Genomic DNA, 22,418 nt, shown 5'->3' with positions numbered 1-22,418 from the left:
CTATCTGTTCTCTGTGGCAAAATAATGGGTCTCCCACAAATCATTTTGTCTGCCTTCCATTTTGCTCTGACAACTGAGTATTAGGGATTGAAAGTATTCTAATTGTGGGCATTATTAACTTTTGAAATTATAGACATGAAAATATTTGCACTTCCAAAAGTTGAATAGCTTCCAATATTTTAATTGTAGAATCTTATGGCTTACTCTCTAAAAAACTGAAATAATTTCCAACATTTCACTATTAGAATTTTATAGCTGACTCTCCTAAAAAGTTGAATGTAGGACTAAGTACCATTTTTCAACAACAGAATACATTAAATCTTCTTGTATTCAAGGCAGATTTGTTTCCATGCAGCTCTTGGCATTCATTGTTGCTGAACCCATTCTACGAATTGATTGCTCTGAGAAAGCTTGGCCATAAATGTACATAAGACTGAATAAAGGATCTGCCCCCTTAGCACTTTAGTATGCCATGCAGAAGTGAAGGCATGTATCGTACACCAGAGCTGACCTTAATGAAAAAGCACCAATGCATTTTAAGAAACATACGTGACTGACCAAATCAGTGTCCAATGCACACTGTATGAAATTCAAGAACATATTGTACCTTATAGTCATCACTTGTAGCTCCACTTGCACTCCCAAATGTGTTGTAGTTTGCCCAGTTATCATCTCCGTCAGGTAGATTTGGGTTGCTTCCTTGCTGGCTGGACCAGCGGTCTCCTGTAGTGCACTTCCCATACATATTATTTTCATGGACACTTGCTACCAAAGTCCAGCCACCTCCATTGGTGGTCATGTCACAGTAGGTCTGATATGGAACACCATCCTCAGTTTCAAGAGTGTAAAGTCCATCTGTAGGGAACACAGGAAATAATGTGAAATAGTCTTAACACTTTTCTTCTCATATTACAGAAATATGGAACACACAAATGTATTGATTCAAGTGTAAAGTATATTGACACTTTGATAAGAATATTGATTTAATTAGACACCGAATCAACAAATGAAGAGACAAGTTAGCAAGAGTTGTTAATCCACTCAGGTTTTGTTTATCAGTGCGGTGGAAATTGGAATATGGTCGGTAACATGAGGTACTGGTCGCAGTGAAATTACAGGATTTGCAGGAACAACACAGACCTGGTGACTTTCGTCAACAGATTGTGGTTGCTGAAAGCAGACAAAATTCCAGGTGAAATAGCTGGCATGCTGGGAGGAATACCTATTGAACTCATGATTTAGAGTTTGGCGGGTAGGTTATTCCACCACAAATGACATGGAAATCCCATTCACCTTACTGCACTTACTACAAGAGCATTATATCCTATGGCACTTGTAATAGGGTGGACAAGATATCCATCACGTTTGTGATAGAGTAACCCATCTGCCAAACTCTAAATCAGGCTGTAAGCTGGTATCCTTTGCATGATTCAGATTAACAGAATTTTATGATTCATGTCAATTCCTCATTTCTAAGAGTTTCTTCAGGGTCCCACTTACAATACCCATTAACTGTGACTCTCTCCACATAATAACCGGCACCACAGGTATTGATAACTCCACAGATAAAGCTAAAGGCTACCAGGGCACTCCAAAGGAGGAAGCGGGAGACATGTTACTACCCCAATCAATAGGTCTTTCACATACTATCTTTCAAGAATATATTGGATCTTAGAACATGTCTACTGAAGGTTATGTTTAAGGCTCCCGGTTTTCCGTTTTTACAGAAAAATACAGACAGAAAACATTCATTTTCTTGTCTTTATTTATTTCTAAATATGGATAAAAACGGAAATTGAGTTGCGTTTTGAGTAATTCTAAATACTGTTTGCCATGACTGCTAGGCCAATAGATGTGTGGATTGATAGATTAGGGGGTTAAAAGAATGAATTTTAGGAAAGAGGCGTTAACAGCATTAGATATGCACACAGTTGATACTGAAATTTGCATATTTTCATATAAGTGCACTGATTTATCTTCACAGCACTGAAACCTGGCAGACATGCAAGCAAGAGTGCATATTTATCGGTTAAATAGATTTGGAAACACCAATTTTAGCTTAATTTTTCCACAAAACCCCAATTAAATATGGATAAATACAGGAAAAATTAGCAAAAAATAAATAGGGATAAATGCAGACGGAAATGGCAAAAAAAGAAATACCATAAGACCGGGAGCCCTAGTTATGGTATGTTATGTTAAGTTGATATGTGGGAGGCGCTAGGGGGCGCACAGCGGGATGGCTGCCTGAACCGCAGCTCCGCCGGGCGACCGCAGGCAATGTGAGAATCTACCGCTCTAGCCCCTTCGAACCCACCCTCCAAGCGGCTGTAAATGTGGGGGAACGAGGGCTGCTCCGTTCGGTGAGGTGATGTTCCCACTTTCTGCGGCAGAAGATGTTTAAAGCCGGAGGGACTGCGGCGTTTGGTTGAATGCCTGACAAAATGGCCGGCGGCACTGAACGACCATCGGACTGATGAAGGGTTAGCGGCGGGAGCCCAGCGCGTTACAACAGCGGATTGCCACACAGGGTAAGCTGTAGCCGTAGCCACCAGAATCGCTGGACCCAGCAGCCTCAGCCTACCTTACACGGCCGGTTGTCGCACCAAGATCGCCGGACAAGTGCCTGACAAGATGGCCGCGCGATGTGCGGACATTGCTGCCTTCGCGCCTTGGGGCACGGACTGCGCGGGTCGGCTCTCCCTGGCTGGCTGTCGAATGAAGACCATCGCTACTGGGTGCTAGCGCTTGCTCCCAACTCCCGGAGAGCGCACTGCCACTTCCTGCAACTTTCAATTGCCACAGACCGGTAAAGTCGGCACCGGAAGCTTACACAGCACAGAAGGCGGGGAGCTTGGCAGGACGTATGCGCCTCGGTGCTCTGCGCTATATGGTGGGGTGAAGAGCCCAGGACAGGTACTACCCGTCCTTCGTGCAGCGTGTACAGAAGAGCACTACCCTGCTTTATTGCGCTGTGTTGTTACAGTGGGATCCTGGCCTCGAGCCCCTTCACCTGCAGAATCTGAGGGGCGGTTTACCCAACGCTGACCCTTACTAGCGGAGACAGTGGTGCTTGTAGCAGTGGAGTGCCCAGGGAGGTACATCACGGCGACTGCGGTAAGAACCACGAGGGCGTCTCGGCCCGTTTGCAGGAAAGTGACATCCCCATCCACGAACATGGGGAAACCGGATAAGCAGCAGCCCAGGATCTCCTTCGACAACAGGAAAACGACCAAATCCACGGAGGATGTGTCAGATAATGGTGGCGCGGCTGAGCATGGGTCTAACAGCAACATGGAGAAGATCCTGTTGGCGATACAATCTAATCTGCAGGATATCAACGGTAAGCTAGACAACCTGACTTGCAGGATGGATGGCATGGCCGCAAGGCAAGAAAAACATGGAGAGAGGTTGGATGAAGCCGAAACTAGGATTTCAGCCGTTGAGGACGAAGCACGTGCCTCCACCTCCAAATGCACGGGTATGGAAAAAATACTGGAAGTGATAAGAGCGAAGGAGGAGGATTTGGAAGCGCGCTCGAGGCGCAACAATGTGCGCATCACGGGCCTGCCGGAGACGACGAACACGGGGAAGATGGAAAACTACATCGAAGGCCTGTGCAAGGATCTTTTTGGGGCGGAGGCCCTCTCACCGATCTTCATAGTGGAGCGGGCGCATCGATCACTGGCCCCCAAGCCGCCACCTGGTGCCGCACCTAGACCGATAGTGGCGAGGATCCTAAACTATCGGGATAGAGATACCATCCTACGGCTCGCACGAGAGAAGGGTAAAATACAACATCAAGGAAACTCCCTGGAGTTCTACCCGGACCACACTGTTGCAGTACAACAGGCCCGAAGGGAGTATGCTTCAGTGAAGGCTAAGCTGCGGGATTTGAACATTGCGTACTCCATGTTGTACCCAGCGCGGCTGAGAGTGGTGTGGAAGGAGAAGGCACTGGTGCTACCCACACCTAAAGCGGCCCTGGAGTTTGTTAAAAAGGCACAGCGGGAAGCGAGGGCGGAATCGCAAAATGAGCAACAGAGAGACTCAGACTGAGGCCGCTGGTAATGTCTCACATCTGAAGGCGGTGAGTTATAATATACTGTTGACGGATGTGTTATGCCACGTGTTCACCTACGACTGAACTATGCAAAGATGGCTGCCGGATCCGAAGGGCGGATCAGTTAGATGGTGATGCACTGCTTATATATTTCAGGGACTGACACTTCTTGTAGTATGAAGATTTGCTACAACTCATAATGTTTTCTCGCTGGCTGTTTCTATTTGTGTTTTTGTCAGACCACGTTACCAATAGGCGCGCATGGCAGCGCGTGTACGCTGGAAAAACAGCAATGTGATGGTGATTTGAAGGCGCATGTGATAGTGAGTACAGGAGAGTCACCGGTGAAGGAATGAGATGCACCATGCGCAGCTCGACTTAGGGGTGTGTCACCCGACAATTGCGTACTCACTCCTGGAAGACTCGAATGTGCAGCCTATGGACAAGGTAGAGACTGGCTCAGGGCGCACACTGAACGTTGTACATGAGGAGAATAGTGCGGGAACCGCCATCGGCAGGAGTTGTAGAATTGTTATGTTACCCTGTGCCATTGCCGCTGCTTGGAAAAGACTAGGCGCTGCTTGGAGGGGGGAGGGGAGGGCGGCGGAGGATCACAATACTCACGCATATACACAGTTTATATAGTGTTGCCGCACCCATATTCTGGGTGATGTAGTGTGCACCTGGCGGTCCTCCCAGAGGGTAATACCCAACACAAGTTCTGAATATGGGCATTGAGTTGAAAGTTCTCTATGTTTGGGGAGGGTGCCCAGAAGGGATATGGCTTCGGCAGGTTGGGGATGCTGGAGTGGGTGGGATACGGGTGGGGGGGTTATTTGTATGTTTGCATAGACCGACAGCACTGTCTCTGAAAGTGTTCTTTGGTTCTCCGCCGGGACTGCCTACCGTAGATATGGAGGGATATCATGCGAAGGAAAAAATCATATTGTGTGCGTCATGTAACTGTATGAAAATGTCATATTTTGCATTGGATGCTATTCAAGGGTTCTGGAAGTACGGGCGGGGGTAATTTAAACGTGCTCACCTGGAACATCCGGGGATTTTCAAGGCCGCAGAAAATCAGACAGATCTTTGCCAGTCTTACTAGATGGAAAGTGGATGTGGCATTTCTGCAGGAATCACACCTAGCACCCAACACTCACGCACATCTGGGAGCGAGGTGGGCTGGGTCTGTGTACAGGGCTTCCTATTCTTCCTACTCTCGTGGAGTGATAGTATTGATAAGGAAAGGGGTGGAATTTGAAGCGCAACAGGTCACACAGGATCCATATGGCAGATACGTGATAGTAACGGGTACTTTGCGGGGCCAGCGTGTTACGCTGCTTAACGTGTATGGACCTAACACTGAGGCACCGGACTTTTTTAGGGAAGTATGGGATCACTTGCAAAAACATACTGACACGCACATACTATGCGGGGGGGACTGGAATGTGACACTGCAGGACGGGATAGACCGTTCCTCTAATTCATTGGAGCCACATAAGCAATCGAGACAAATGGTAGACCACATGATGCAGGATTTAAGGTTAGCGGATCTCTGGAGACTGCAGCACACTGACACGCCGGGCGCCACACACGTCACAACATATCACAATAGTTGGTCTAGATTGGATTACTGGTTGGGATCGAGAGACTGGGCCTTGTGGGTACGACAGATACAGGTATTGCCACGTACACTATCGGACCACAATCCGGTCATGTTGCAAGTGGACGTCCCGCAGTACACCCCTCCCCCCTTCCAGTGGCGATTCAATTCCCGGGCTCTTATAGACACGGTATATGTAGACACCATTATGACAGCAATAAATGACTATTTTGAATTTAACGCACAGTCGACGGACGACCCGTGCCTGCTTTGGGAAGCGTTCAAAGCCACTCTTAGGGGTGTATGCATTGGCACCACCATAGGGGTGCTAAAAGACGTCAGGAATCAGATCCGCCGTTGCGAACAGCAGATGAGAGATCTAGAAGTGCAATATGAGACGACTAGAGACGTTTCATTGCTGCCTAGGCTACGCGAGATGCATACTGAGCATGCAGAATTCCTGGAATCTGAAATGAAGTACTTAGACCGCCCACATGTGGCTAGAACCTTTGGAGAAGGGGGAAGGCCAGGGGCGCTGCTGGCTCGGAAAATCTGTGAGGGAAAGGGGCAATCAGCAATACTTAGAATTAAAACCGGGGAGGGTGTATTGCAAACACACTCAGCGGACATACTGCGTTGTTTTGTGGACTCGTTCGGCTCACTGTATAGGTCACAACCCACGGCACCGGAGGAGGAAACAAACGACTACTTACATGACGTAGCGATTGGATGGCTGTCGGACGGACAACGGGAGCTCCTGGCCAGACCCATAACAGTGGAGGAGGTCACTGAAGTGATATGCTCCTTGCCAAATGGAAAGGCACCGGGCCCCGACGGGTACACCGCGGAATTCTACAAACACTTCGCGGACAAGATAGCTCCACACTTGGTGGCGATGTATGGTGCCTCCCTGGAGAGATCGCTCCTTCCCCCATCACTGCGAGAAGCGATGATTATCGCCCTGTTAAAGCCGTCCAAGGACCCGGAGGAGTGTGACTCCTATAGACCTCTCTCCCTGATCAATGTAGATTCGAAAATTCTCGCCAAACTCTTGGCAGGCCGACTATCCCCCTTGATGACCCGACTGGTGCTGCCGGACCAGTCTGGGTTTGTACCCACCAGATCGACTGCCCACAATACTAGGTCCTTATTTGCACTCTCACACTACCTGCAGCCCACGGTTAAGGCGGTGGCTGTCATGCTAGACGCCGCCAAGGCATTCGATTCAATTGAATGGCGTTACATGATTACGGTCCTGCATAGAATGGGGTTTCCTAAGAGGTTTGTGCAATGGGTCTCTTTGCTGTACACACAACCGCGCGCCAGGGTCAGAATAAATGGTTATGTCTCGGAACAGTTTGATGTAGGGCGTGGTACCAGGCAGGGCTGTCCGCTGTCGCCACTGCTATTTGCGCTGGCTCTGGAGCCACTGGCGTGCATAGTGCGACAGAACTACAAGGAGTCAGCGCTGAGATTTGTTGACAGGCCTCTCCACATTTCATTATATGCGGACGACATGTTACTATACGTCCGTGACCCGGAGACACACCTGAACCCGCTGCTTAGGGAATACATTAGGTTTGGCGGGCATTCAGGGTTAGCGATCAACTGGGCTAAGTCCTCAATAATACCCCTCACCGACACTACGTTGTCCTTTGCAGTAGACTTTCCGTTGGAATGGCAGAGAGAGCCGATTAGATACCTAGGAGTTATGTATCACAGGGATCCGGATGAGGTTCTACGAGCGAACTATGGGGTGGTGCTCTCCAAACTGGAAGACAAAATTCAACGCTGGATTCATCTGCCGCTATCGCTAGCTGATAGAATAGCTATAGTCAAGATGAACGTGCTACCCAAGTTGCTCTATATGTTCAACAACATACCGATCACGCCACCACAGGCAATATTCCGCCGAGTGTATTCCTTGGTGAGGACGCTAATATGGGCGGGCAAACAGGCTCGTATTGACTTGCAAACGCTTACATTACCATTCGCGCAAGGTGGGTTCGGGGTGCCGGACTTCCTTCTCTATTACCTATGTGCACAGGCACAGTATGCAGCGTATTGGTACCATGCGGTCCCGTATCTAACACACACAGCTATAGAGAGGGATGATGCGTATCCGGTTCCTCTCTCTGCAATAGTCACGCACAAGAGACCGCCACTACATGCAAACGATATCAATACTGTGGATACGACGGTTAGAGCATGGCACAGGCTGGGACAATTGGCTCATAAGACCCCGCTCTATGCACCTGCCATGCCGCTGCAACATCATCAGGCCCTGTCTGTAACTGGGGAAAAGGTTGGGATGTCTTTGCTGAGTAAAGCTGGGATTGACAGACTGGGTGATGTGTTTAAGGAAGGCACGTTCGTAGGTCTAGAACAACTGCACTATATTCAAAATCAGACTCCTATGTTTAGTTTCACATACTACAGATTGACCAGAGCATTGAGGGAACACTACCCGACGTTCCCACAGGAACCAGAATGCCTTGCACCATTACAACTGATGATTACCTCTAATGATCTTTCACATTTGGTGTCCAGATTATATACGGCAGCGCAATCCGAGATAGCGGGTAATACTCAAAAGGCTAAAGGGCGGTGGGATGCCTTGATGGACACACCATTGACAGATGAGGAATGGAGTAGCACCTGCGCTTTAACACAGATACTGACACCTAACGGCAATTTGAGGATTATTCATTTTAAATTTCTTCATCAAATATATTATACACCGTCGAAATTGCTCAGGTTTGGGTTGTACGAGGAAGACAAATGCAAAAGGTGTGGCAGGGAGGGGGCGGACTTTGGGCATCTGGCCTGGGACTGCGCAGGAGTGGCGACATACTGGGGGGAGGTTACAGACACACTAGCGTTGATACTGGGAGAAGTGGTGCAGTGCACACCCAAGATCTGTCTGCTGGGTATTGTGCCACAATTCAGGGCCTTAAAGCGTAAATTCTGTGCAATTGCTTTGCTAATGGCGAAGAGACAAGTGGCGCAATGTTGGAACAGCCGCAAAGTGCCAACGAAGAAAACGTGGCTCTATGATATGACCACATGCCGTGACAAACTGCAAACATATGAGGAGCAATTGCCGGCTAAGTCCAGACCAAAGGACATTTGGTGTTTTCTAACAGATTACCTCACCTCTCTGCAGGACAGTGAGGAGGACTAACTCTCCGTTACTTTCAATCTAACTGGGAGGATGTATGAAGCGCAGACCCGTGTCTGTGGATGGCAACTCTTGGTGGGCATGAGAACTATTATCATAATTGATGTTTAGAATGTGTACGATGGAGCTGTGAGGTCTTAGTTGGGGTATGTTGACTTCTGTTTTCCTTTCTATGAAAATGTTAAATGGTGAGACTCAAGTAATGCGTTGGCTTATGGACCTACGGAGGATGTGTGGGGGGGCTCGACTTTGTAATACTGTACTATTCTGCTGTGCACAAGCAAAGTATAACTGAGGATACCATCAACGTAGCGAGCCGGCCCCAGGGTTGTAGGCTCATGCTGTGTAAATATCTTTTTGCTAATAAAGGTCTTACGGAAAAAAAAAAAAAAAAAAAAATGTTAAGTTGATATGTATACTGCACTAATCACCTGTGAGAGTGTCCGGGCGCTTGGGAAGGTGTGTAGGTGTGTGGTTCCTTCTGTGTTTAATCGGAAAGATAGGTCTTCAGCTTCTTGCAGACCTCAAGAAGTGATGACGAGGCTCTGATGTGCTGAGGGAGGTTGTTCCATGTTTTGGGTGCGATGTCGAAGAAAAAGTGATCGCCTGCTATTTTTTTTTGCGGATGTGGGGAGTGTGTGCGTTTGAGAGGGAGAGGGAGGCAGAGGGTAGGTGTTTGGCGGCCTAGTAAAAGTCTATCAACAGAGATGATGAAAAAAGAAGTGATTTAGGAAAGAAAAATATATTGCTTAATTTCTCATAGTTGGCTTACAAAAAATGCAGTTAAAGGAAGAAACTTTTATAAAAAGATTTGTGATAATTCTGAATCAAGGTCTAAATTTGACCAGTTGTTCTGGCTTTAATATGTTAATGGATGAAAAGAAAGGTAAAAACTAATGCTGTTGGCATATATTAACAAATTAAACCCAGACCTGTGTTCTTTGCCAATGCTTGCTAGAAACAAAATGTAAAAATCTGAACTGTACCAGACAAGACAAAATGTTATATAATGCGGCATATGTTGTAATTGAGGTCAATGGTGTGAGAGGATATTGTGGCATCTTCTATGCTTGATGTAAATGGTGTAAGAGTATAATGTGGCATTGGTTATACTCGGTATAAATCGCAGGAGAGTGGGACATATTGTTTTTCCAGGATAGTGGGAGCAGCGTGAAAAGAGAGCCTTCAATTTGACCGAATGGGTAACCGGTTGTATTTGTACAGAGCTGAAATGCAAACTAACTGTACTGCTGCATTTACTTCCAACATAAACAGAGAAGCACAACAAAGGAACTGTCACTGTAAGTGCTCGTTGTCAACAGGCCAACATGTGTTCCCCAATGTTACATGTCTCTTTCTTGAGGCATAAGTCGCTAAATATGTCCTAATCAAGATTAATTTCTAATGAAGGCAAATTTCAATCACAAGTGGAAAGTGGTTGAGAAGAAAATGTTTCTCAACCCTGGCAGATATCTGTGTTTCCATTGCTGTGAGATATTGTGTGCTCACAAAGTATCGCACGGGCAAAAACAATTGTCAAATAGCAGGATGCGAAATGAAAACCAAAACTGTGAAGTATCCACATTTCACGAGATTGCATCTACATGAAAAACATTTTGGCCGGGCTAGCCCCCAGATTCACCAAGAACACATTTTGCTATTCCTTAATAGCGAAAAATACCGATTCGCTATTAAGGAATAGCAAAATGCTATTCATCAAGAAATCACTAATAAAATAGCGATTTCTAATAATTCCTTAATTACGACTCGCAAATTGCGACTCGCAATTAAGGAATATCTTCCCCTTCATTCCTATGGACCTAGAGGCCCATAGGAATGAATGGGAAGACAATCTCAATTTGCTAATCGCAATTAGCGATTCGCAAATTAAGATTGCGATTTTAAGGGTGCAGGGGTGTCCAAAGGACACCCTGTTGCACCCCTGGAATTGATATGTGCACATATGTTGCGCACACACATGCCATTAGGGCATGTGTGTGCGCAACATGGAACTTTGAAAAATGCACTTTAGTGCATTTTTCAGTTTTTGCAAATTACCACGAAGTTGTACTTCGTGGTAATTTGCGTGCCCTATTACCGAATTCGCTATTTTATAAACTTTCATGCATTGCATTTAAGGAATCTCAAATTGAGATTCCTTAAATGCAATTAATCGCAATTTTGCGAATTCTATAATTGCGATTTTTGCATTTGGGATGATGCATCCCAAATGCAAAAATACCGCTCGCAAAGGGCCAGATTCTCAGAATCTGGCCCTTTGCGAGCGGATTTTGGTTTGATGAATCTGGCCCTTAGAACCAACCTGAAAGTAACAGACTGACAGTTTTTTTAATCTGTAATGATAGCTTTTTCATTGAATTCGTTTATTGGCTTTTAGTAAACCCAATCAATCAATCAATCAATCAATCAATAGGATACCTTTATTCGAATATTAAATATGATCCTAAAAGCAAATACATAAAATCATACTTGATTTTAAAACCATTAAAATAGTGTGTTAACTTTTCGTAAACATAAACGCAATGTGACATAGCATGCTCTTAATGACATGACATCACAATGATTAACTCTGCAAGCTGACCTGATTACTCACCAACCATATCATAAGATTACAAAGTGCATTTATCATCCCTTTTTATAATTAGACTACTGCAGTTTCCTCTTATAAATCTTTCTCTATATCCCTAAAATACACCCACTTCCCCAGATGTAATAAAATGTTTGCATAGGCCCTACTTTCTATATTGGTACTTCTAGAATCAAACTGTTAAGCATATCCCTGTTCTTTAGATCTGGCAGGTTTTCATTTCTCCATGCTTTGGCTATGTTGAACTTTGCGACCACCAGGCCCAGATGTAGCACCGCCAATTTGTATCTATTTGTATCTTGGTCAGCGAGTAAGTGACGCAAGGCGCGGTTGGGGGTCCTTTTCCTACTGCCATTCTGTCACTTCTCCAGATATTCCCATCCACCCCTACCAGAACAGTCTGATCTAAGGGCATTCCCATGTAGTATGCATAAAGTCCCCGGGTCATCGTAGGTGTCTCAGGCAGCTGGAAGAATCTGCCCTGTCGAATCACCAGAGTTGATAGCATGTGATATATGCGCAGTGATGATATTTGAAGTGGATGCCCCTTTACTGAGTGACTATTCCCACACCTTCTCCTGTAGATCAACCAGTGTCCCTCTCCTGAGCTTCAATAGCATGTAGTGCGAATCACCACAGAATGATAAAGTGTGGAGACTTGTTTACTCCCCATGTCCCTCATCAAGTGTTTGGCCTCTAACATATGATTTGTTGACCACTGTCCATCCGCGATGATTATCCAGGGGACAGTGCTTAATTTGTAAAAAAAAAGAAGTGCCGGGCCCTCATAAGGGGGCCACCACAGTTTGCACCACACATTGCCACTGTACTTACACAACTACTAACCACCACACTAAAGTGAGACAATTCAGACTTTTCAATGCCACCAAAGCTTTAGGAATGGCTTGGGTGGCAGGTATTGGTTGTTTTTAAGCATGGGCGGATTTTGCGGATCCACGATTCACGGATTTGCGGATTCACGGATCGTGGATCCGCAAAATCCGCGGATTATGCGGATCGGCGGATTTGGGGGCGGGGCTTCCTCGAGTGTGTGGGCGGGGCCAAACGGACGGGGCTTCCATGCGAGCGCACATGCCGCTTGTGTGTATAACAGGTCAGAGACCGATCAGAGCAGCAGATTAAGAGACAGAAGCTCGGGCGGGGCCAAACGGACGGGACTTCCATGCGAGCGCACATGCCGCTTGTGTGTATAAAAGGTCAGAGACCGATCAGAGCAGCAGATTAAGAGACAGAAGCCCCTGGTCACAGGAACAGCAGGGGGATTCCGCTCGTCAAAATCAAAGATGCAAATGCCTCTGGCCAGCATCACAGCGGATTTTTGATGGTATATTTGGGAACAAGGCACACCTGCCCAGCCTCCACAACGCTCACGATTATTTATTTTTGGGCTGATGAATGAGTCACTGCATTTGCGCTTCAACTAGGGCACATGCCTTATTGATATCTGCAAGTGTTTCCTGTTGAGGTTTATTTTTTGTCCCAGGACCGTCGTGCCCGAATGAACCCTGCCCTTCATATTTATTCAAGAAGACACCACCATTTAAATAATTTACGATGGCGCCGGCAAGCTGCCAGCGCCATCCTGCAAAAGTTACTTAATTAGCTTCAACAGGAAGCTCCAACTGATAAAATAAAGCAGGCGCTCGAGCCCCTGCTTTATCTTATCTGTTAGAGCTTCCTGTCGAAGCTAATTAAGTAACCATTTGAGGATGGCGCTGGCAGCTTGCCGGCGCCATCGTAAATTATGTTAGGCTTGAACTTTTGACCGCAAAATCCGCTCCGATCGCGGATTGCGGATTCTCGGTAAATTCGCGAGAGTTCGCGGATCGCGGATTTACCGAAAATCCGCAAAATCCGCGATCGGAGCGGATTTTGCGCTCATGCTTAGTTGTTTTTAATGTCTATTGAATAAACAAACGACAGTTTCTCTGCTTATCTTTAAGTTACACAAACAGTGCCACCATGTTGCAGCTGTCATAAGTGCAGGTTCCGGCAATTAAGTGCCGGTGCAAGCACCGGAAATCACCGACTCAAGTCAAGAACTGCCAGGAGGTCGGCAATTGTTTTGAAATTTAAATAACATTAGCAGATTAACAAAGTGTATAAACATTAGGAAGCAAAAGGTAAAATGTAACAGTTAAAACATTAGATTTGAAATTGAAGACTAAAAACTAAGAGCTCGATTAAGAGTTTGGAGGACGGTTTACTCCGTCACAAATGTCATGGAAATACCATCCACCATATTACAATTTCATTTTATCCTATTGCACTTGTAAGAAGGTGGACAAGCTATCCATCATGTCTGTGACAGAGTAGCACATCTGACAAACTCTAAGTCAAGCTCTAAGCTGGACTCCCTTGCTTGATTCAAGGTAGCAGCACAAGTACACCAAACAGATTATGGTAAGGACGATGGTTGGTGGCAATGAAGAGGCAACAAAAAGAAATCATGCATTAGAAGCAAAAAAGACAAAGTGATATGCTTGAGTCTAACATTTAAGCATCCTTTCATAATTCAAATTCAAATTTAAAAAAGGTCCAAATTTCCCATTAAAGTTAAAGTTTCTATTTTACAATACTTGTTTGTGAATAAATAAAATATTTTTTGATTTCTAAATTTGTTTCATGTGTACTTGTTTCTGTATGTTTTACATTGTTTTGGGGTTCAACTGATAGAAATTGATTAGACACAGGTCTCCAGCTTCCAGTAATGACTCCCTGAATTCTAGAAATGATGAACTTGGGGTCCTCAGAAGTCGACATTTTAACAATTGCTGATCTGAGGGGTTAAAGTCGGGGAGTTTAGTGATGGTCTTTTCAAGTTACGCCTAATTGTTTGTGACATACAAAGTCAATCTATTGTATTAGTCAATGTGGCACAGACACAGGCATTTTTTGACTCAGCAATGAATTTATTCACACCTTGAACAAATCATAAATTGTTTGATTTTAAAGATGACAATGCTGATCCAGAAACCATATAAAGGGTACTACCAGATATATGTTGGAAATGTGTTTCTTACTAGAGGTGATATTTTTTTACACTGCTTTTTTATTTTCACTATTGAAAAATCAATAAAAAACAAAGGAGTAATAAAATAAAATGGATTTGAAATTAAAGAAAAACAGTAAGGAGTGAAACTAGCCTGCGGCATAAATCTGGTAGGTGACATTTGGCGTAGTGGGGGAAACTACATGCGTAGTATCAGACAGCAGTAAGGCAGCCAGTTACATGAGCAGTGAGTGAGTGAAAAGGCTATGGCAAGGAGAATAAAATGCGAGAATCATTTGCAAGGAGGTGGCAGGTAGAAGAAGAAAGTCAAGTTCACTCCTCAAAGGGAGACTGTGCACAAATCATCTTGCAGTATGTTGGCATGCTTTAGGGGATCTCTGAGAATCAGAGAGGTTTGTGTTACTGCTGTACTTACAAATAGCAGTGACTCATGTGGAGTATACTCAACCCCAGAATACAGATTCTCAGAAGAGGAAAAACTAAGAGAGATTGGACAGAAATTAGAGAGAACTACCAATATAGTGCATGGCATGTCCTTGAAGAAAAGGTTAAACTATTGAATCACATTTATAATGGAAGGAAATAAAAAGGGAAATATAACAGACATAAAATATAATCAGGCCAAAATCTCAATACCTTTATATTGAAGACTTTAAATATTGTGAAATTAAATGCATGCAAGTATGGATTTACTATTCTTAACTCCACATCTACATACCTTAAAGATTTGTATATTGTCAAAGTGCTTATAAGCGAAGTTAAGAAAAGTAAACCTATACTTACCTAGATATACTTACCTTCACAATATTTGGCCCTATATATTTTTGCCTCAATAATTTGGCTTCATGATATTCTGTATTCCATATTGTGACATCATACCATCAAATTTCTAAATGGAGAAGAAGGCCTAACAAAATAGCAAAATAACTGGTTCTTTTTACAGCAGTAGTACTGTCAGATCTAAAGGTCCACTTATGGGCACTCCAGTGTTAGGCTCATTTCTTTATTCAAAGTATTGTTACGAAAAGATCAACATTACAGGATCAGAGTTGCTAGAGTAAAAACAATGTGTTAACATATTAAAGGTCTGGAACATACGGTAGGCAGTAAAGCAGGTTAATTAAATGAACAGATGGTACACCACAAGCAATAAGTAGGAATGGGGTGGCTGGTGGACTTGCTACTCTATCTACTGTTGAATTCAATATCTACATGTACTCGCTTCATCACTGCAATATTGAAGTCAAAATACTGGATGCACCAATCAATCTTATCTAGAAGCGGGGCAGCCTCAACTCCTATTCAAGAATGAGCCACTTGAAAGAATTTAGTGATCATGGTCATAGTATTTTTACAAAAAGACTATCTCTGATATTTGTACAAGTCTTTATGGGTATATGGAGAGGTAATCTGACCAGGAGCTGGCGTTGGAGGCTTGCGTGAATGCGGACAGTAAAGTTCATTTCCAGATGAAGTCATTTCGGATATCCGGGTTCATCATGAAGCCGCAGACTTCCTTTTTAGAAACAGGAAAATAGCTGAGTTGCAGATGAGTGTCTTCATCTGGCTCTGGTCTGAAGGTCATGCTTTGTACTCAATGTCACATGATTTACGGGGATGAGGAAGATGATCAGCTGTTGTCACTGAAGACCATGTGGCACCGCCCCCAAAGTCTATCCTGCTGGGTTTTCTTCTTGATCACCTGAATGAATCAAGAAAAAAAGCAAAGCTGATAGAGTGCCCAGTGACAACAGCAGTCATCTCAGCAAGGAGTTGTCCATACCTGTTCTGATGCTACCAATCTATTCTATCGCTAGTTTAAAAAATTGCTTCCTTTATTAGTCTGTCCTAAAACACATTCAACAATACAGGGAATCATTTATTCCAGAGGTTTTAAGCTTTGGTTCTCAAGAGCTAAAGATGTGCCACTATTGTCAATGCTGCAAGCGCCCAGGATGGTGGGTGGACTGGCACGGCTTGGCCAGCATCACCTGTCAGAGAAACATGACATCCTCTGTCCCACCCACAACTCTTGTAACTTCTCACACTGAATTTACCTCTGGCAAGATCCCCTTGTGTAAGCCCCCCACGCCCTTTACCCAGGATTCCAGCATATGCCCCAACCTGTTTCTCAGCCCAACTTTGCCCTACATTTTTACATCTACTACTTATGTACTTGTTTCCAGCACGCTCAATGTAATGTATGCTAGCAATGTGGGTGGAGTAAGAACATCAAGGAACTGAATGTATCTTGTGGGCGATCAAATTAACAACCAGCTATGTGCATGTGTTGCCAATATAACTAATACTCAGAGACCAAAGGGGTGAAACCTACTGAGAGGCTTTCTGGCAGCTTAGTGCATGTTGATGAGGCAGTAGAGCTTCCCTCTTAACTTTACATGTCCACAAGTTGTTTGCGCTCCACTTGTTAAAATAGGACTAGATGAATGTTGGGTGTATTATACTTAATAACTCAGGAATTGTGATGTTTCCAGCTCTGTTCCTGTCCTTGCCAGTGAAAAATATCAGGATCACATAAAGGGGGGCTAAAAACAAATGTTGCACATGAATTGCCCTAATGACTTCTACAGTACCAGCCCACAGCTGCTTGTATTATTTGCCCAGAGCCTGAATGAAATAATGCACGCAACAGTAGGCTCCAGACCTTCTGAGCTCTTGCATGACGGATATGAACGGCTCATTCGGTCTCGGTTTTATTCTTTGTGTCCTGTACTTTCGTTTTGTTTAAGTAAGTAATATGTTTATTGTATAGTTAATTAAAACCATAACAATTTAAAAGAAAATCAACATGATACACTAAAATTTCAAAATACTTAATTAACAATTAACAATAAAATTAGCAAAATGCCATTATTCGGGAAGTGTGCACAGTATACCTTGTTTAAAGTACCAGGTGCATAGATGTAAACAACTCTAAAATAAACAATTAAATTCATAAGATAAAAGGTAATTACATTACCACAAAAATTCATAGTCAATATAAAAAATTTTCACAATACAACGTCGGCAATAAATACACTGGTTTGTTTTGTAAATACGGTGAACCAAGTTACATTGATACCTAAAGCCCTTCCGAGTACACCAATGGAATAATACAATATAGGGGGAGAAAGTGGTTATTGGACACTAGCGATATCAAATATAATATCTCCAGTATACCCACTTATGTGTAATGCTTACTGGAATTTTGCACCATATAAATTTAAATTTTTCAGCACAAAAATTGAAATTTTGTGGAACACTTTTGTGTTATCTGCAGCATTTTGTGGCACCTTATTTTACTTCTATTAGTTATGTCCTAATAAAAATAGAATCTGGAGGAAAAGAACATAGTGTTAATTCCCCTAATCACAACAACATATGATTCGTCTTCACTGACACTATGTTGGAGTACCAGTATGGGTCACAACCTTGGTGGAGAGGAGCTCTTGAGGTGTAAAATGTTTAGAAGAGTATCCTATAAAAAGAGTGGTGTGGGTATCAATGTCTAATTTAGTGGAATAGGAAAAGGGTAAAGGAATAGTGTACAACTGCGGAAATTACCTCTAGATGAATCCCAAACCTTTCTTGTGTCCACAGTCAGTGTTGGTGTGAAGAAGAGCACTGTGATGAAGCATACAACCCTTGGGTGGGAGAGTACTTTTGTCCTTAAAGCAGATTAGGTCCATACATTTGCGACTAACATTTCGGTTTGAAGCAGATAACTTTAATTATTCTTTGTAATTCGATTAACTAGCTGAGCAAACTTTTAGCTTGGGCTTGATGGTGAACCTTTGAGATGATGCATGTGGTGTTTGCATTTTATTGGTGGACTGGGAAGATGCGACTGTTGGTGGTTACATTTTTATAAATGATGGTTAGCTGTGGAGATGCTAGTGCTACAACTGTCCTTCAGCAAAACTCATTACCAAGTGCGAACTTTTGGAAATAATGAAAATCTCTAAGCATAATGCAGAAATTTAACCAACCAATATATCATAGATTAATGCATTTTGTATCAAAACACTTAGGGTCTGATTACGATGCGGCCTGTAAAGGCTCTGAATGACAGTCGGAGCCTTCAGGGCCGCATCGTAATGGGCCGGTCGGTTTACTTTACCGATTTACTGGCTAGTAATCTCAAGGGCGGGTCTTTCTGCCCTGGGGATTAGAATGTATGCTTTTGACATGGGTTCCATCCTGGCTTGTTCAACATGGAAACCATGTTGAAAACCGTGTTTGGGGGCCCCAGCAGGGACCCCTTTGGTGCACGGCCTCCGGTTTAAGGACGAGGGGACACCTATGGTACCCCCCTGTTGATCCCTGCACCTTGTGGCATACATCTTCAGGTGCCTGCCATGGTGAGCAGGGATGAACCGCAACTCCCATTTCACTATGGGAGCATGCATTACGGTCGTTTTACGTCCGTACGGCATGCTCCCATATTGAAATATAGGAATGCGACTTAACAGTGTTTGGTCACATCCTAATGAGCTGGTCGAGACTGCCGACCGGGTGTCGGTCGGTCCCAGGACCAAGTATGTGTCGGGCGGAAGGAATTTTGCCTGTCATCAAAATAAGCCCCTTAGTGTTTCAGCAGTCCCTAAGTGATTTACTTGTATCTGCACCAACATACATTTACCTAATGATGCCATGCTGTTGGGGACACTGTACTCCAGTGCTGGGCTTACCTTCTAGAAATCACTGTTTTCAGCAGTGCTGATCCAATTGATTCCATTGAAATTGTATTGTATCACAATTGCATGTATATATTTCTTACTACAGCTCACAAGAAATTGAAGTGCTTTAAGATGAGTAGCACACTACTCAGGATCCCAATCTTAGTCGTTATTCCAGTGGTTGTTGGTTTTTGGGAATAGTCTTGTACTCTAAAGAAAATCATCCATGCACTAATTACAGTTTGATCCTCTATGGGTAACCATGACTACTGGACCCATCACACAACTAACAAGCTATCTCACTGGAAGTGGGACCATTTGATTACATGTTCTGTGCATGCAGCATGTGCATTAGTCTGGTGTTATCTTTTAGTAGGGTTGGAATGTATGACCCGTAGGTAGGTTTCATGCTCATCTCACTGGCAGGTGCATTACACCCTGAACTGCCTTCTCAGCTCAGATTAGCACATAGGAAGAAGCTTAGGGCCTATCAGCTGTTCAGGCCTCTCCCCGGGAAGAGGATCAGGATATACAATAGAGCCCTTCCCCACCCCACCACTCTGTGCACAAGTAGAGTAGTCCAGCTCCCAGAGGGCTGCAGATCAGGACCTTATCCCATGAAGCCAGGTTTGGCACATCTACTCTTAAAAGTGGACAGGAGAGAAAAGCCCTTGACTTCCATACACAGAGATTACTGGATCAAAGTGAGAGGAGTAATTAATCAAATAAGCAATTCTTTATTGCTTGATTAATAAAAATCATTGTAATTTGATACATAATAAACACCTATACAGTAACACACTCCATTGATCCGTCATCATAAATTCATGGCAATAAAATCAATTAAAACCGTTTCCTCCGGCCCCGGGAACTCCTTTCCCTATGCACGTACTATTGCGTCAAAAGATGCTGTGGCGTAGTAGGGGTTAAACTATGGATGCTCATTTTAGAGACCAGGCCAGGTGCGGGGACAAATAGAGTAAGCTTTAAGGAATCAGTACGCTGCTTAGTTTAAAAATGTAAGTTCCTATTTTAAAATAAAAGAAAGATAGAATCTAAGAAAGCAGTGGGACCATAAAATCAGAATCCATTTTGAGGTGAAAGTGCAAATGCTCATTTGAGTACTCTAGGACAATGCATTATGAAACATTAAGGTGCAAGTGTTCATTTATAAAATCTAGTTTTATCAATTTTAGTGTGCAGATGCTTTTTGTAAAATCAAGGGTGAGCGCTGGGCTTGGGAACAACGACCATTATAGAAGTCCAAAGTGTTAGTTAAGAGGTCTAAGGCAGTGCATTTTTAAAGTTTAAAGTGTGCTTACTCATTAGGAATCTGCGCAATGGACATTATGGAATTTAGACATGAGTGCTGGCAATTGAGGAGGTTTGAGAAGATTTGTGGTGCTGATGTACATAAGAAAATCAGGAACAATGCTATCTTCTCAAAACAAATTCTCGCCTCCCCGCCTTCAGCTAGATCCTTGATCGCAGTCGTCTTAGCAAATCTCTGTCGCAATGTAACCACCTCGAAGCTCAGACCAGTGTCTGTCAGTTCAAGATAGGCAAATATCACCTCCCTACATGACCTTATGCCCTGATCTCTCCACTTCCTGCACATGACCTCACGTCGATCGCCCATGACAGAGCGTCACAGGCATAAGACGTGAACAATGTTCTCTGGCTCTTGTTTGCATAGCTGACTGGTGTTTTGCTCTGGCCTCCTTCTCCATGGGGGAAGATGTCTTAATAGGGGGTAATAGTCCCTGCCTATATTTCAGGAAGTGTGCCTTGGCATGGTTGCTGTATGTTTCGCTTAGGTAGCCCTGTGGTTTTAGACTGATGTAATTTTGAAGTGTCATCCACCCATGATTGCGCTTGGACAGTCTGTCTTCGTCCTCAAGCATTGATAGCAAATGTGTGCTGAATTTGGCTAGTTTTTTCAACGCCAGCTGGTACTAAAAATGAGTCCCAGGTACCAGATAGGCCAAGAGAGCACAAGGCCTGATTTAAGTAGCCCCAGCCAGATACCTTGGCCTAAATTCCAATTCGTGCCAAAAGTAACAACCGAAGGAACCTGCCAGTGAAATTCTTAGTCTATGACAACAAATCGCGAAGGCCTTCTTGCAAGCCAAAGACTGTTTGGCAATGACAACCTCCAGCATAATTAAGGCAGGCAATGTCTTTGGTGGTAGTTGGAACATTGACCTGTATAGTTTGAGTATCATTTTATCCGAGGTGGCACTATCCCAACTCCTGAGCACCTCGCTCCCATAGGTCCGGGTGGGGAGGATCTTAGGTTGTGCCACCTGCAAAATTGGCGTGAGCGTAGGAGCATTGGCGTGAGGGTAGGATCATTTAGTTTGTTGTATAGAGAACTCAGGCCAAAAGCCAACGCATTACCTGTCTTACTTATTTACTCCAGTAGATCACTACATCCTCTATTCTCCAAGCAAACTCCAAGGTACTTGAAGCTTTTTACTAATTCACTTTTTTCGCGTCCAAGAGACCAGGTGTGCTTCTGTGCCCTTTTTCCTTGCACTACTCCTATTTTTGCTTTTTTCCTGTTAATGGTCAGCCCATTTCTTGCTGAGTAGGGGAGATTTTCCTCAAATAGATGCTGTAAACCAACTTTGGTTCTGCTTAAGAGAACTACGTCATCCGGATACAATAGGTTTAATAGCTGGAAACCCCCCAAATTGGGAGAGTGAGAGTTTACTTTATTTAGTAAAGGAGTAAGATCAGAGAGAAACAGATTAAATAAAGATGGGGCCTAAACGCATCCCTGCTTCAGGCCTTCAGTTTTTTTGATTTCCCATGAGAAATGAGAGAAAACATCAAAGCATCTCCTTGTCCAAGAGACAGCAGGGCCAATAACTGAGGAAGACCAATAACATTTTTACAAAACAGCTGAGAACCACCTGCCAATGATAGCAAATTTTCAGATAAAGTCAATACATTCATGGACAAGAAAAAAAGACAATACTTCCAAACTGTGCAGCACCTAATGCTTGCTGCCTGCTCCCACAGCCGCTGCAGTTGACGGGACACCTGACTGAGGTGGGCGAGCCACTGAAAGTTTGAGCCAGAAGCCTGGCTGCTCGATATCCTCCTGTAACCTCAAACCCAAAACGAGCCAAGCTTTAGCAGAAGGGGATGCGGCCTAGAGGTTACAGCTACCTTACATTAACATGGAGAACCAGGTTTACATCCTGGACTTGGCTCAGACATCCTAGGAATCTTACTTAAG

General features: G+C 44.0%; 1 protein-coding gene across 1 annotated transcript in view; it reads right to left on the bottom strand.

Annotated features, from left to right (window-relative positions):
• LOC144797727 (intelectin-1-like) overlaps window positions 1–22,418 on the bottom strand; it is a 62,440-nt gene that overhangs the window by 30,849 nt on the left and 9,173 nt on the right. Inside the window, exon 4 of the mRNA XM_078668467.1 lies at window positions 608–855. Within this exon, the coding sequence (XP_078524593.1) occupies window positions 608–855 (248 nt within the window). The remainder of the gene's footprint in view (window positions 1–607; window positions 856–22,418) is intronic.

Source organism: Lissotriton helveticus, chromosome 12, assembly GCF_964261635.1.
Source record: "Lissotriton helveticus chromosome 12, aLisHel1.1, whole genome shotgun sequence".
NCBI lineage: Eukaryota > Metazoa > Chordata > Amphibia > Caudata > Salamandridae > Lissotriton > Lissotriton helveticus.
This window is presented reverse-complemented; position numbering and strand designations above follow the sequence as displayed.